Below are 13940 nucleotides of genomic sequence, written 5' to 3' on the forward strand. Positions count from 1 at the left end.
AACAAAACATATAATAGATACGGGTGTTGGCTATATAGTAGTGTCCAAACATACCCTAAATCTATATGGATAATTATATTGCCGAAAACAGAAATATTGGACAAAAGATGTAGCCTAATGTTTGGAGGCAAGTCGATGTGGCGGTATATCGTACTTAAATTATTGAAATTTATAGATTCATTGAACTAGGACCTACAAGTATTCCATCCTATTTCTCTTCATTCTGTACGCTAAAAGCTAGAAATAATGCAAACATATCGTAAAACCGACTTTAAATCTCAAAATCACATAAAAGTTAGAATAAAAAGCATCTTTCCGTTTGGAAAACTTAAGTCCGTATCAAAATGCATCGTACCTGAGATGGGACATTATGATATATCGGAGATTAAGGTGACCGAGTCCTGGAAATTTAATACAGTGGTGTAATTCAACATGAGAAGGAATAATTTTACACATAAAAAGGAAACGATGTTGTGTCTCTTGCCATTGTAACTGTCGACATTTCAAAATTATTTGAGTTGAATTATAATTTTTGTTTAATGGAAATGACATGCCAAATCTAAATTTTGATATTAAAAAAAACATTCGAAAGTCACTGTTGTTATTCATGAACGATTTTTTCACCCAAATATTTGAATTCTTGTTAATTGATAACTGGCGTGGAAGTTTCCTAAAAAGGAATATCTGAAAAAAATATTCAGTTAAGGAGTTAGGGTTAAGGTTGGCTTATAGGGAAAATCGGGGTGAACATGGACATGGGTATTGTTTTTGCGTATAGATAAAGGATAAGGGTTTGGGTTAACAAGGTGGTTAGGGATAAAATTAGCCGGTACTTCCTTTTTAACCGTAACCCTAACTCTTACGCATGTCCCCTTGCCTTAGTTTCATATGTGCACACCCCGATCTGTATCAAGAATCCCAAACTGTATTTATAATACTTTACTGTATATGTACCCAGTTTTGCAACAAATTGTTCAGAATAGTACAGTACATTTGCACATTTTAAGAGAGATTTAGTTTACAAAGACATATAGATATTTGTTTTAAAAAATTCGTAGCTCCGTTGTTTTTGACCGATTTAAAAAAAGATCCGTTCTGGAAAGCTTAAAACATTACCTAACCGATGAACTGGATCAAAAACACAAACTGCCATTGTTTATTGAACATTTTTGTGGAGCACATTATTCTGTTGCAACAAAGCTAAAATTGTAATCCAATCAATTTCCAACTTTGAACTATTGTTTCTCAACTGTTTCTCGACCGTTTTCAAGAGTAATCAAGGGAACCAAGGGTATAGCGGTAATAAAAAGAATGTACTCCAGGGACAAAAATCAGACATGGAAAACAGACATACACAACAAAGAACATAAAATAACTAAAATCATACATGTAAAGTAACAAAGCAAATGAGCAACTCGGACTCCACTAAAAACTGGGAGCATGGACCAGGTGCACTGGTAGGGTAAGCATCCTCATTCAAACGAATGTAATCCAGGGACAAAAACCAAGGTTTCAAAAAATGAAACGGTTTAAAAAGCTGACGGCATCTCATTCTGACACTATTAAGTTCATTGTGTACAGTAGTTCGGTATAAAGACATATCCAGATAACAAAAGGTATATAACTACAAAGTTTGATTGCTAATATGTCAGGCGTTTCTAAACCTAGTTAAAAAAGTAGACTGGGCCCGTTTTGGAAACCAAAACAGCAGTGTAGTTGAAATCATTAGGGTATAAAAATACTATCATTTCATTTGTGGCATATCTGCGTACGATTAAAAACATAATGTAGAAACGAAAAATCAGCATTTTACCTCCGTTAAAAAAATTATTATTCAGTAATTAAATAGTTTTATTAATGTGTACCAAGAAAGGAATAGAGAACTGACATGTCTTGGGGTTAAGTCGGATTGATTTTAGAGTTTATTGAAGAACACAAACAATCCGCATTGAAAGTAACTATTGACACCCAAATTAACTTACTCTCTCTGTTTTACTTCTGACCTTGACCTTTGATCCTTGACTTTGAAAACCAATAGGTGTCCAGAGCTTTATGGCCAAGATAAAGCTTGGGCGGCTTCTTTTATCTTTACATGGTTCGTTGCCTCGTGACACAGGTGTCCACGCAGGTGTATGACTTCGAAAATTGAAATAAATATGGATGGATGTACTATATAATTTTACGTCTCTTATATTGTATATTATTCAATCTCTTTTAAACCAAAAAATTATTTTTTTACAATGGTATAAAGGGAAAATAATTTGCCCTTCTTAACGTCATGGAATCCTTGTTTCCCATTATATATCATACACTATATCTTCGCGCTATAGACAATTTCACACTGTAAATACAATATGAAAACTCGTTTAAAAAAATTGGGCATTAAGTTTTCAATTACATGAACAAAAAGAAGACAACAGTAAAACTAGAAGTCCTGACAATGTACACTTTTATGGTAATTGTGGCAGATTTTTATATTATATTTAAATGATAGTATAGAAGGCAGATAATTTGCCCCTCCTTAACGCCCAGTAACCCTTAATTTTTATCAAATAATACACACTGAATGTTTATTTTCAAGGAAATGTTGCACTCTTTATAAAGCATGTATACGTATTTTTATAAAAGTGACCACTGGACAATTTGTTCCCATATTCAGACCAAACATATAAGGCATAAACATCGTCAAACGACTTTTCAACGTGGATTAAATTTAAAAAAAAATGAGCAATAAAGAATGTATCATATACAAATGTTTCGTGTTAAAGGAGACATGACAAATATTTTTTTTTCAATTTTTGGTTTGTTTGATTTATTTTTTATGAGCAACTCGCAACTCGGCAGTGTTTCTAGAAAAGCAGAGGACGCTTACCCTACCGGTGCACCTGGTCCATGCTCCCACATTTTAGCGGAGTCCGAGTTGCTCATTTGCTTTTGTTACTTTGTATGTATGATTTTAATTACTTTATTTTCTTTGTTGTGTATGTCTGTTTTCCATTTTTGGTCCTTGTCCCTGACTACATTCTTTTGATTACCGCTATAACCTTCATTCCCTTGATTATTCTCTCTTACACCTATTTATCATAAAAAACGCCCCTTGTACGTCGTTTAATTGAAGATAAATTGATTCAAAGTAGACGATGGCCCAAGCCATAAGAATTTTAATTAGCCATGTGGTCATGTGACCATGCTATGTCATTGGTTCTCAATTCATACATCGAGTAGTTGAAATGCGTGGGCTTCTGTACCTTTTACGTGATTTCTTCAAATGAGAGTGAACATATTGAAAGTTTTGGATATATACTTACAGTTGTATCAATTTAAACAACGTCGAGAAGAAAATGATCAACAAAATTTAGCAAAATTTAACAAATTTTAGCAAAATGTAGCTAAACAAATGTTTAGGAAAATTCAGCGAAATATTAGAAATAATTGGCAAAAAGTTACAACAATTTAGTAAATTGTAGCAAAACTTTAGCTAATTTTAGCAAATATTTAAGGAAATTTTGCAAATTTTGGCAAAATTAAGCTAAAAATATTCAAAATTTTGCAAATTTTAGCACATATTTAAGGAAATTTTGCAAATTTAAGCTAAAAATTATTCAAAATTTTGCAAATTTTAGCAAATATTCAGCAAATGTTGGGAAACATTTCGACCAATTTAGCAAATGTTAGCAAAAAATTAGCAAACGTCACCATATTTTAGCAAAAAAGCAGAGAAAAAATTTTTAGTAAAAATGAAGGAAAATTCTATCAAATTGTAGCTAATGATTTAGCAAACTGTAACAAATATTTAGCAAAATAACCCTAACTTTAACCCTAATTCTAACCCTAACCCTAACTCGAACCATATCAAAATTTAACAAATTTCTGCAAAAAGTTAGGGTTAGGGTGAAAAATTTAGAAAAAATTAGTAAATTTTAGGAAAATGTAGATAAAATTTTAGCAGTATTTTGCAAAATTTACGAAAAAAATAGCCAAAGTCACCAAATTTCAGCAAAAATTTAGGAAATTAAAAAACAAATTGTAAAAATTTAATAAAAATAGTAAAAAATTAGCAGATTTTTAGCAAAAACTTAGGCAGGTTTTTAGCAAAATTTAGTATATTATAGCAAAAATTAAGCAAAATGTAGGTTAATTTTAGCAAAATACAGCATAATTTGGCCCAAACAATTAGCCAAATTCAGCAAATTTTAGCAAATATTTAAGAAAATTAAACAAATTTTAGCAAATTTAAGATATAAATTTAGCAAAATGTAGCAAAAATATAGAAAAATTTAGTAAATTTTTGAAAAATTTAGCAAATTTCAACATACATTTAAGGAAATGTTGCAAATTATAGCAAAAAAAAGCTAAAAATTTAGTAAAGTTTAGTAAATGCTTGCAAAATTAAGCTAAAAGTTTAGATGCTATATCCGATTTTAGCAAATATGTAAGGAAATTTAGCAAATTTTAGAAAAATTAAGCTACAAAATTTAGGAAATTTTAGCAAAAATGTAGCTAGTAATTTAGAAAAATTTAACAAAATTTAGCATATATTCAGTAAAATTTCAGCAAAATTCATCAAATTTTAGCAAAATTTTGAAAATGTAGTAATTTGTAAAAATTTAGAAAAGTTAAGAAAAAATTTAGAAAAACTTAGTAAATTTTAGGGAAAATCTATAAAAAAATTAGCAAAAATTTAGCAATTATTTAAGAAAATTTAGCAAATATTGAGCAATACTTAGCAAAATAGAGCAAATTTTAGCGAAAATTGTTCAAATTTTAGCAAACTGTAGCTAAAAAAAACCCCAAAATATAGCAAAATTCAACAAATATTTAGCAAAATTTATATAATCGAGCACAATTTAGCAAATTTTTGCAAATTTTAGCAAACCGAAGCAGAAAATCAAGCAAAATTTAACAAAAATTTAGCGAAATTTAGCAGAGTTTTCCAGAATTGAGCAAATTTTGGCATACTTTGTACAACTGATCAAATTTTAGCACACTGTAGCTGAAATATAGCTAAATTGAACAAAAATTGAGCAAAATATTTAAGAAAATATTGCAAATTTTAGCAAAATTAGGCTAAAAATTTAGCAAATTTTAGCAAACAGCAAATTTTAGCAAAATGTTGCAAAATTCAGCATATATATAGCAAATTTTAACAATTATTTAGAAAAATTTAGCAATTTTCAGCCAAATATAGCAAGTTTCAGCAAAATTTAACAAAATTTAGCAAAATCTAATAAAAATTAGCATAATTTAACAAAATTTAGGAAAGAATTAGCAAAATTTAGCAAAATCTAACAAATTCTTGCAAAATAAGAAAAAAATTTGTAATTTTTAGTGTAAAATTAGACCATTTTAGCAAAAAATTTGGTTTAGGTTTAGGGTTTAGGGTTTAGGGTTTAGGGTTAGGGTTAGGGTTAGGGTTTAGGGTTTAGGGTTTGGGGTTAGGGTTAGGGTTATGGCTAGGAGTAAGTAGCCAAATTACCGCTGACATTTACTGTCTAACAGGGATATCGGTAAATATTTTTATTTGGCTAACGATTTTTGAGTATAGCGGTAACCATGGCTACATTTAGCGTTAATTTTGCTAATTGTAGCGTTAATGTGGCTAACCAGTGGCTACTTTAACCAATTACCGCATCGATAAAAAGCTACTTTGGGCTAATTTTCAGAGTTATATGGCTATAATTTCGTAGGAAATTACCGCAACGTTACATGGCTACAATTTGGCGTTAATCGGCTACAAAACAGCGTTGCTTGTCTACCGCTCGTGGTTAGGGTTAGGAGATTCAGTGTTATTTGACTACAGTTTGGCAATAATTGGCTACAAAATAGCGATGGTTGGCTACAGAAAGCCTCTTCACGCTTTTTTGTAGCCATTTATCGCTATTTTGTAGAAGATTAACGCGGAACCATTGTAGCCAATTATCGCTGTTTTGTAGCCCTTTATTGCTATTCACCCGTTTAGTTATACAAACAGCAGGCTCGTCGTGTTACAATTATTATTTCATATATCAATGTTACAGATTTCTAAAAAGGTAGAAATTCACAAATATACTTGAGTTTCGTCAGGAATTATTTCTTCGTAAAATGAAATTGAAAGTATAAAACTGTTTGCTTAATTCACAATTGAAGGCAGGGAGCTTAATAAAACAGTAAGAACAGTGGGAATTTTACGGTAAGTAAATCATTTTTATTTATAAGAACCTACATTATCTACAAACAGCTCAAAAACGGTATAAAATCACCATCCCTCTATACACCATCGCTATCTCCCATGCCTTCCTCATATAAAATCTGCATACTCATTCCAAAAAGGTGACCATGATAAAAGAGTTTGCAGATATGTAAAAAAGAAAACGACAGCCCGTGAAACGTCCAAGATTGGTAGTTCCAACAATGTAAAGAAGTGATACGAACAAAAAAGGAGACAATAGTACGTGAAATTATATATCTAACATCCATCCATTCATTAAGGGCATCGTTTCCGGCTACTTAACTTAACACTGTGCATTGTCGGGCTTCTAGGCATAGTCCTTTCATGTACTTTTGTCTCCTATTTTCTATATGATGCATTTGCTTTTAAACCCAACAATTCGACATTATTCTTTTGAGATGGTGTAAGGGAAGATAATTTTTCCCTTCTTTACGTCAACGAAGCCTCGTTTACAATCATATAACATATAATACATACTCAATTTTAAGACAATTTTACACTCTTTATACAATATGAAAACGCATTTCAAACAGGTGACCATTAAAAAGATTTTGCAAATATATGAATTAAAAGAAGACGAGAGCAAGTGAAAAGACCAAGACTAGAAGCACCGACAATGAACACTATTATGATTGCTGTTGCAGAAGATGATCGCGATGTGTATGAATCACGTACTATTGTCTCCTATTTTTGTATATGATTCATTCGCTTTAAAACTAAACAGTTTAACATTATTCTTTTAAAATGGTATTAGGGAAGATAATTTACCCCTTAATAACGTCATGGAATCCTCGCTTTCAATCATATAACATACACTACATACACAATTTCAACGTAACTTCACATTCTTTATACAGTATAAATACTTATTTCAAAAAGGTGACCGGTAAAAAGAGTTTGCAAGAATACGAACAAAAAGAAGACAAATGCCGGTGAAAGACCAAGACCTCGCCCCAACAATGTACACTATTAGAAAGGTAGACACAGATGATATGCCCTATTGTGTGGATGGATATAAGGTAGAATTTCACGTATTTTTGTCTCCTGTTTTGCATGTAACTCATTCGCTTAAACAATTTGACATTATTTTTTTAAGATGGTATAAAGGGAAGTTAACTTTCCCCTTATTAATTCAATGAATAATCGTTCCCCATTATATTACATTGAATTTTTGATCACGTTCAAAAAGGACCGAACCACACCCCGACAACATACACTTTGGAGATAGTGAAGACAGTGGAGGCAGAAGACGCTCCGGATTGTGTTAACGAATCTAAGAAAGATTTCACTTACTATTGTCTCCTATTTTGTATATGATTCACTTGCTTTTAAATCCAACAATTTGACATTGATCTTTTCAGGTGGTATAAGGGAAGATAATTTGCCCCTTAATAACGTCATGGAATCCTCATTTTCAATCATATAACATACACTACATACACGTTATGTTATGTTATGTTAGTTGGGGTTTAACGTACGAGCAGCAATATTTCAGCTATATTCAGACAATGAACATGAAATGAAAAAAAGGATGGGTCACAAGGATAATAGGGTCGACAAATTTTGATTGCCACTGGAAAAAGGGGGATGTGTAAGGTCGGGCAATTTAGCCTCCTGTGGCGGAGCGCAAAGGTTCCTACTCCTATCGAATACCACAGCAGGGTTCTTTAACGTGCGAGGAACGTGGCATCTTTCCCAACACGGTGCACCACTATGGTTTGCGGTCAGGTTTTCCGTATTATAGCCTGACAACCCCAGCATGTAACACGCCAGGGGTACCCCATTCACCACCTGGGGCACACATCCCAGTTGCTCTGTGGGCAGAGCACCTAGCCCCCGGCTAGGTTTCTGAGAACTATTTAGTCGCCTTTTACGACAAGCTTAGCGCTGCTGCAGGCCTATTCTTTTAACACCCGGACCTGCACGGGGCTACACTACATACACAATTTCAACGTAATTTCACATTCTTTATACAGTATGAATACTTATTTCAAAAAGGTGACCACTAAAAAGAGTTTGCAAGAATACGAACAAAAAGAAGAAAATTGCCGGTGAAAGACCAAGACCTCGCCCCAACAATGTACACTATTAGGAAAGTAGATACAGTTCAAGGAAATTTTTAATATTTTATAGTACAGGTAATTGCGTTTCAAAAGAGAACCCAAAAAAGAAAATATTATAAGAATACGTCCAAAATAGGACAACAGTCAATAAAACCTCCAATTTAAAGCACCGTCAATGATCACTATGAAGAAAGTAGTGGCAGAGGACGTTCCCAATTGTGTGGATGAACATGAAATTGAGTTTGGCGTGCCATAGCGTAACTTATATACCATACAATGTGTAACTTTCCCCATACAAGTACTGTACATGCATTAGAAAAAAGAATCAACGATACCAACAAATATATGTTTATCTACATCGTGAACCTTCTTATGTCATTTTGTAGCCATTTATCGCTGAAATGTATCCAAGCACCGCCTTTTTGTAGCAAATTCACGCCCATTTATAACCAATTTTCGCCGTTTTGTAGCCAATTAACGACCAACTATAGTCAATTAACACTCAAATATATCGCCAATTTGAGTACAAAAAAATGTTAAAAGGCTGTTGTAGAGCGTTAATTTAAAATAATAAATTAGCGTTATTGAAAAATTTGAGCGTTAATTGGCTGTAAATGAGCATTATTGGCTATAAATGTTAGCGTTAAATGGCTATACGTGAGGGTTATTGGCAATAAATTTGAGTGTTAATTGAAACCCTAACCCTAACCCTAACCCTAACCCCTAACCCTAACCCCTAACCCTAACCGCTAACCCTAACCCTAACCCTAACCCTAAACCCTAACCCTAACCCTAACCCTAATTAGCAGTAAGGGCGGTGATTGGCTAAGCAGGCTAATTAGCCCGGTGATTAGGTTTTTTCATAGGGGGTTAGGCGGCGGTTAGGGGGTCATATTTAAGCCCCGGGAGGGTCCAACTACGCAAAAAAGTTCAATTAATACTGTAACTGCCACGCTGCAGCAACTGTATTTTAATCGAGATTTCACCATTTCCGGTTCAATGATTTTGTAAATGTTCACTCGACACGTTCGACACGAGGCATCATAAATGGCCCATGGAGGTAAATAATAATTGTTCTATACATTTTCCATATCATTCGAATTTGTTATATGAATCTTCGATAACTTTGATACATTTTCAAGAATTGTAAACAATGTTTCTTTGATCTTTTCAGGTTTTACGTACATTCAGCAACTTGCGTAACTTCAGTTGTGTAACTTTGTATGCGTACATGCGATGTAATGGTTTTGCAGAATAAAATATGAACATTATTTGCGTCAATTTATAGCCACAGTGCGATGGCTGTTACAAATACCTTATATGTTTTTTTAGGGTTAGGGTTAGGGTTAGGGTTAGGGTTAGGGTTAGGGGTTAGGGTTAGGGTTAGGGTTAGGGTTAGGGTTAGGGTTAGGGTTAGGGTTAGGGTTAGGGTTAGGGTTAGGGTTAGGGTTAGGGTTAGGGTTAGGGTTAGGGTTAGGGTTAGGGTTAGGGTTAGGGTTAGGGTTAGGGTTAGGGTTAGGGTTAGGGTTAGGGTTAGGGTTAGGTTACATCGCATGTACGCATACAAAGTTACACAACTGAAGTTACGCAAGTTGCTGAATGTACGTAAAACCTGAAAAGATCAAAGAAACATTGTTTACAATTCTTAAAAATGTATCAAAGTTATCGAAGATTCATGTAACAAATTCGAATGATATGGAAAATGTATAGAACAATTATTATTTACCTCTATGGGCCATTTATGATGCCTCGTGTAGAACGTGTCGAGTGAACATTTACAAAATCATTGAACTGGAAATGGTGACATCTCGATTAAAATACAGTTGCTGCAGCGTGGCAGTTACATGGCTCCCTAAAATTAGTTAACTAATTTTCCCACGAAAGTAAAGATACAAAAACTACGCATATAAAAATACTAGTACTCTCGACTATGATTATCATAAACTAAGAACGTCTGAATAGATTTACCAAAACTGAAAGTTTTAGCACTAAACGCACGATCTCAAAGTCCATTTTCGCATAATCTAAATTCACTATCGTCAATACATAGTCTCTGAGTCCATCAGTTAGCTCCTCGACTGGGAATCATCCTCGGTCTCGTGAAGTAACACCAATTTGTGTATAGGTCTTTCAAGTTCCGATAGTTTGAATTTACGAGCACCTCTACGATCCAATTTTGGCGAACCAATGATCAGTTTAACTTTACGAACTAAAGAGTCATTATCCTTATACACATCACACACTCGACCTAAGCGCCACAAATTCCTCGCCAGGTTGTCATCTTTAATTAAGACAATATCACCAATACGCAAATTTCGTTTCGGAGCAATCCACTTCTGTCTAGCTTGAATGTTCGAAAGAAATTCTTTCCTCCATCGATTCCAGAATTCGTTAACAAGAAACTGTACTCGCCTCCACCTCTTTATTGAATAGATGTCGTTTCGCATAAATTGTCCGGGTGGTGGTAAGATAACATTAGTTTTCATAGTCAATATATGATTCGGTGTGAGAGGTTCGAGAGAAAGCGGGTCGTTTAGATTTTCTACTGTTAGTGGTCGGCTGTTCACTATAGCTGTAGTTTCGGCCATTAAAGTCCTCAAGGATTCATCATCTAACTGGGTTCCAAGTTGTGACAGGAGTGTTGAAAGAATATTTCGCACCGTACGTATCTGCCTCTCCCAGATACCACCCATGTGGCTAGCTGAGGGAACGTTCATTTTGAACTGTACAAAATCGCAATTTCCATCGAGTAGATATTGACGAATTTGATCGAAGTCTAATTCAGACATGGCGTTTCTGAATTCTGTTTCAGTACCTACGAAATTAGTTCCTTGATCACATCGAATATGCCGTATAGGTCCACGCAACGAAACGAACCTTCGCAAGGCATTGATGAAAGAGTCTGTGTCTAGGGAGTTGGCGGTTTCGAGATGAATAGCGCGTGATGACAAACAGGTAAACAAAACTCCATAACGCTTGAGTACTTTTCGAGATTCTTTAATGTACCAAGGCCCGAATAGGTCAACTCCGCAATATGTGAACGGCGGTACATCTTCAAGTCTGTCGGATGGTAAATCTGCCATCTTTTGGATTTGTGTCTGACTACGTAACTTTCGGCATATAACACACTTTGACAAAAGGGATGAGACGATAGAACTGCATCCAATTATCCAAAAGCCATGAGAACGTATCGTGTTCGTAGTAATTCCACGTCCTTGGTGTTGTGACTGCTCGTGGTAATGACGTATGACAAGGTCCGTGATATGAGAACGTTTTGGTAAGATAATTGGGTGCTTCAAATTTGAGTCGAGATCTGCACGTTGTATGCGACCACCAACGCGAATTAATCCATCCGGATCCAAAAAAGGGTCAAGTCTATACAATGACGACGTTCCTTTCATAACACCGTTTCGCTTTCTAGCCGACTCCTTATCACTAAACTCTCCGTTTGAACGCAAAGATTGCAATGTTTCCTTTTCATCTTTGAATGCAATGCTTTGAACGTGTTTAACAATTTCAATCTCAGCGCGGTGTAGGTCATTCACAGTTATCGAAGCACAAGCAACTTTCTGACGTTTCGCAAGCAACGTATCCTTTAGATTAAGGCACATTGCAATCACACGTTTGGCTCTGCTCCAACTCGAAAAGTATTCCAGACTTTGTGGTATCGAACTCTGACTAGGTAAGCTTTTACTTGTGGAAAACACTTTGGCCTTTCTCACCTCCGGGTCGTTCAATAAAATGTGTGAAGTATCCGGATTGTCCTTTCTGAAATCGATTTCGGTCTTCCATAGAAAATCTGGTCCAGAAAACCAACTCGATCGACCTAAATCGATTGGCGTTGATCCTCGAGACGCAATGTCAGCTGGGTTGTTAATAGAGTTTACGTAGTTCCACTGAGAGGGATCTGTAACGCTACGGATCTGTTGAACTCTGTTTGCAACAAAAACATGAAAACGCTTCGAGTCATTCGCAATGTACCCGAGGACCACGTTACTATCAGTCCAGAAATAGTCAACAACATTCGCATAGTCAAGTTCGTTGTGAAGTAGTGTACTGATCTTCACGGAAGTCAGAGCTGCAGTAAGTTCTAACCTAGGAATAGTAATGGACTTTAACGGAACTACACGAGACTTTCCTATGACAAGTGAGCAATGTACTTGTTGCTGAGCGTTGACTAGTCGAACATAGGAACACTGTCCATAACCTGTTGAGCTCGCATCAGAAAAGTGATGCAGTTCAATTGTCTTAACTTCTCCAAAATCAACGGGTTTAAGGCTTTGGTTTATTTTCAAGATTCGAGGGCTAGCAACTCGCGTTTCCATCTTTCCCATTTCATCTGAACACTGTCTGGTAATGGGCTATCCCATTCAATTTGATCCTTGCACATTTCTTGTAGCAGTTGTTTCGCAACGAGAATAACTGGTGAGATGACACCTAAAGGATCGTACACTGAACTTAGCGTAGATAACATTCCACGACGTGTAGGTGGTTTGCTACTAAGTGATATTCTAAATTGAAAAGCGTCCAATTCGATACACCATTGAATTCCCAAAGTCTTTGTCGTTGGTAACGTTTCATAAGAGAGGTTCAAATTCAATTCCTTGGCGCAATCCTTCTCGGGCATTTGAGCTAATACTTCCTTCGAGTTTGACAACAACTTATGTAGTCTAATTCCACGCTTACTGCACATTTCGATGCTTCCCTTGATAAGACTTGTAGCTTCTTCGACACTTGACAGAGATTTCAACCCGTCGTCAACATAAAAATCACGCTTAATGAAGTTTGCTACTTCCTGTCCAAAGTCAGCTTCATAATCGTTCGCAAGTTGTTTAAGTCCAAAGTTCGCGCACCCTGGTGACGAAACTGCACCGAATAGATGAACACTCATACGATACTCTACTGAGACCCGAGTAAGATCTCCATCTTCGAACCACAGAAATTTCAGATAATTCCGATGTTCAGTATTTACTTTAAATTGATGGAACATTTGTTCTATGTCACAAACGACCGCAATAGATTCTTTACGAAATCGACATAATAAGCCTATGAGAGAGTTCGTCAGGTCTGGGCCTTGCAGTAGATGATCATTTAACGACTGTCCCATGTATCTAGCACTACAGTCGTAGAATACTCGCAATTTTCCTGGTTTTTGCGGGTGATAGATTCCGTGATGTGGAATGTACCATTCCTGACCGCTATCCTGATTCAGTTCATTTTGCGGGACTCTTTCCGCGAACCCATTTCGGATTATATTGTTCATAAAGGTTTGGTAATGATCAGCGTACGTTGCATCATTACGGAGCCTTTTCTTCAAATACGCCAATCTCTGTATAGCAATACACTTGTTGTTCGGCAAATTCGGTGGACCAGCTCTGAACGGTAAGGGCATTTCGTAATGTGAATCGTTTACATGAATTCCTTCTTGCAAGGTTGTTAGAAACTTTCTGTTATCGTGTGAGAGCGGTCTCTCATAGTTTTAATGTTCAATGAAGTCCATCTCGAACATTCGGGTTAAGTCTGAAGGACTGATAATCTCCTTAACCTTTGACCTCATGGACACAATAAGCGATCGTTTGCGTTAGATACTTCTTTCGGTACTTCAAACGTTAGCACTCTATGAGAATGTCCAATCGAATCTAATTGATCATCGTCGTTTCGGGTCGATT

The 13940-nt window shown here is 35.5% G+C and overlaps 1 protein-coding gene across 1 annotated transcript; it reads right to left on the bottom strand.

The window, feature by feature from the left end:
• Window positions 1-10337: 10337 nt before the first annotated feature.
• On the bottom strand, window positions 10338-13663 carry LOC148608697 (uncharacterized). Its single transcript, XM_088543614.1, has 2 exons — window positions 12585-13663; window positions 10338-12366 (listed from the first exon to the last, which is right to left on the bottom strand). The coding sequence occupies exons 1-2, from the start codon at window positions 13661-13663 to the stop codon at window positions 10338-10340; spliced, it is 3108 nt and encodes a 1035-aa protein (XP_088399740.1).
• Window positions 13664-13940: the final 277 nt, after the last annotated feature.

This window comes from Perna viridis, chromosome 9 (assembly GCF_037379345.1).
Source record: "Perna viridis isolate PV_CMFRI_1.1 ecotype Kerala chromosome 9, ASM3737934v1, whole genome shotgun sequence".
Classification (NCBI taxonomy): Eukaryota; Metazoa; Mollusca; class Bivalvia; order Mytilida; family Mytilidae; genus Perna; species Perna viridis.

Bases quoted from the DNA above. Each gene is read 5' to 3' on its own strand.
- LOC148608697 (XM_088543614.1), bottom strand. From the start codon at position 13,663: ATGCCCTTACCGTTCAGAGCTGGTCCACCGAATTTGCCGAACAACAAG. The intron at 12,367-12,584 runs GTTGCTAGCCCT...TACTATTCCTAG, and splicing joins TGGGAAAGATGGAAACGCGA to GTTAGAACTTACTGCAGCTC.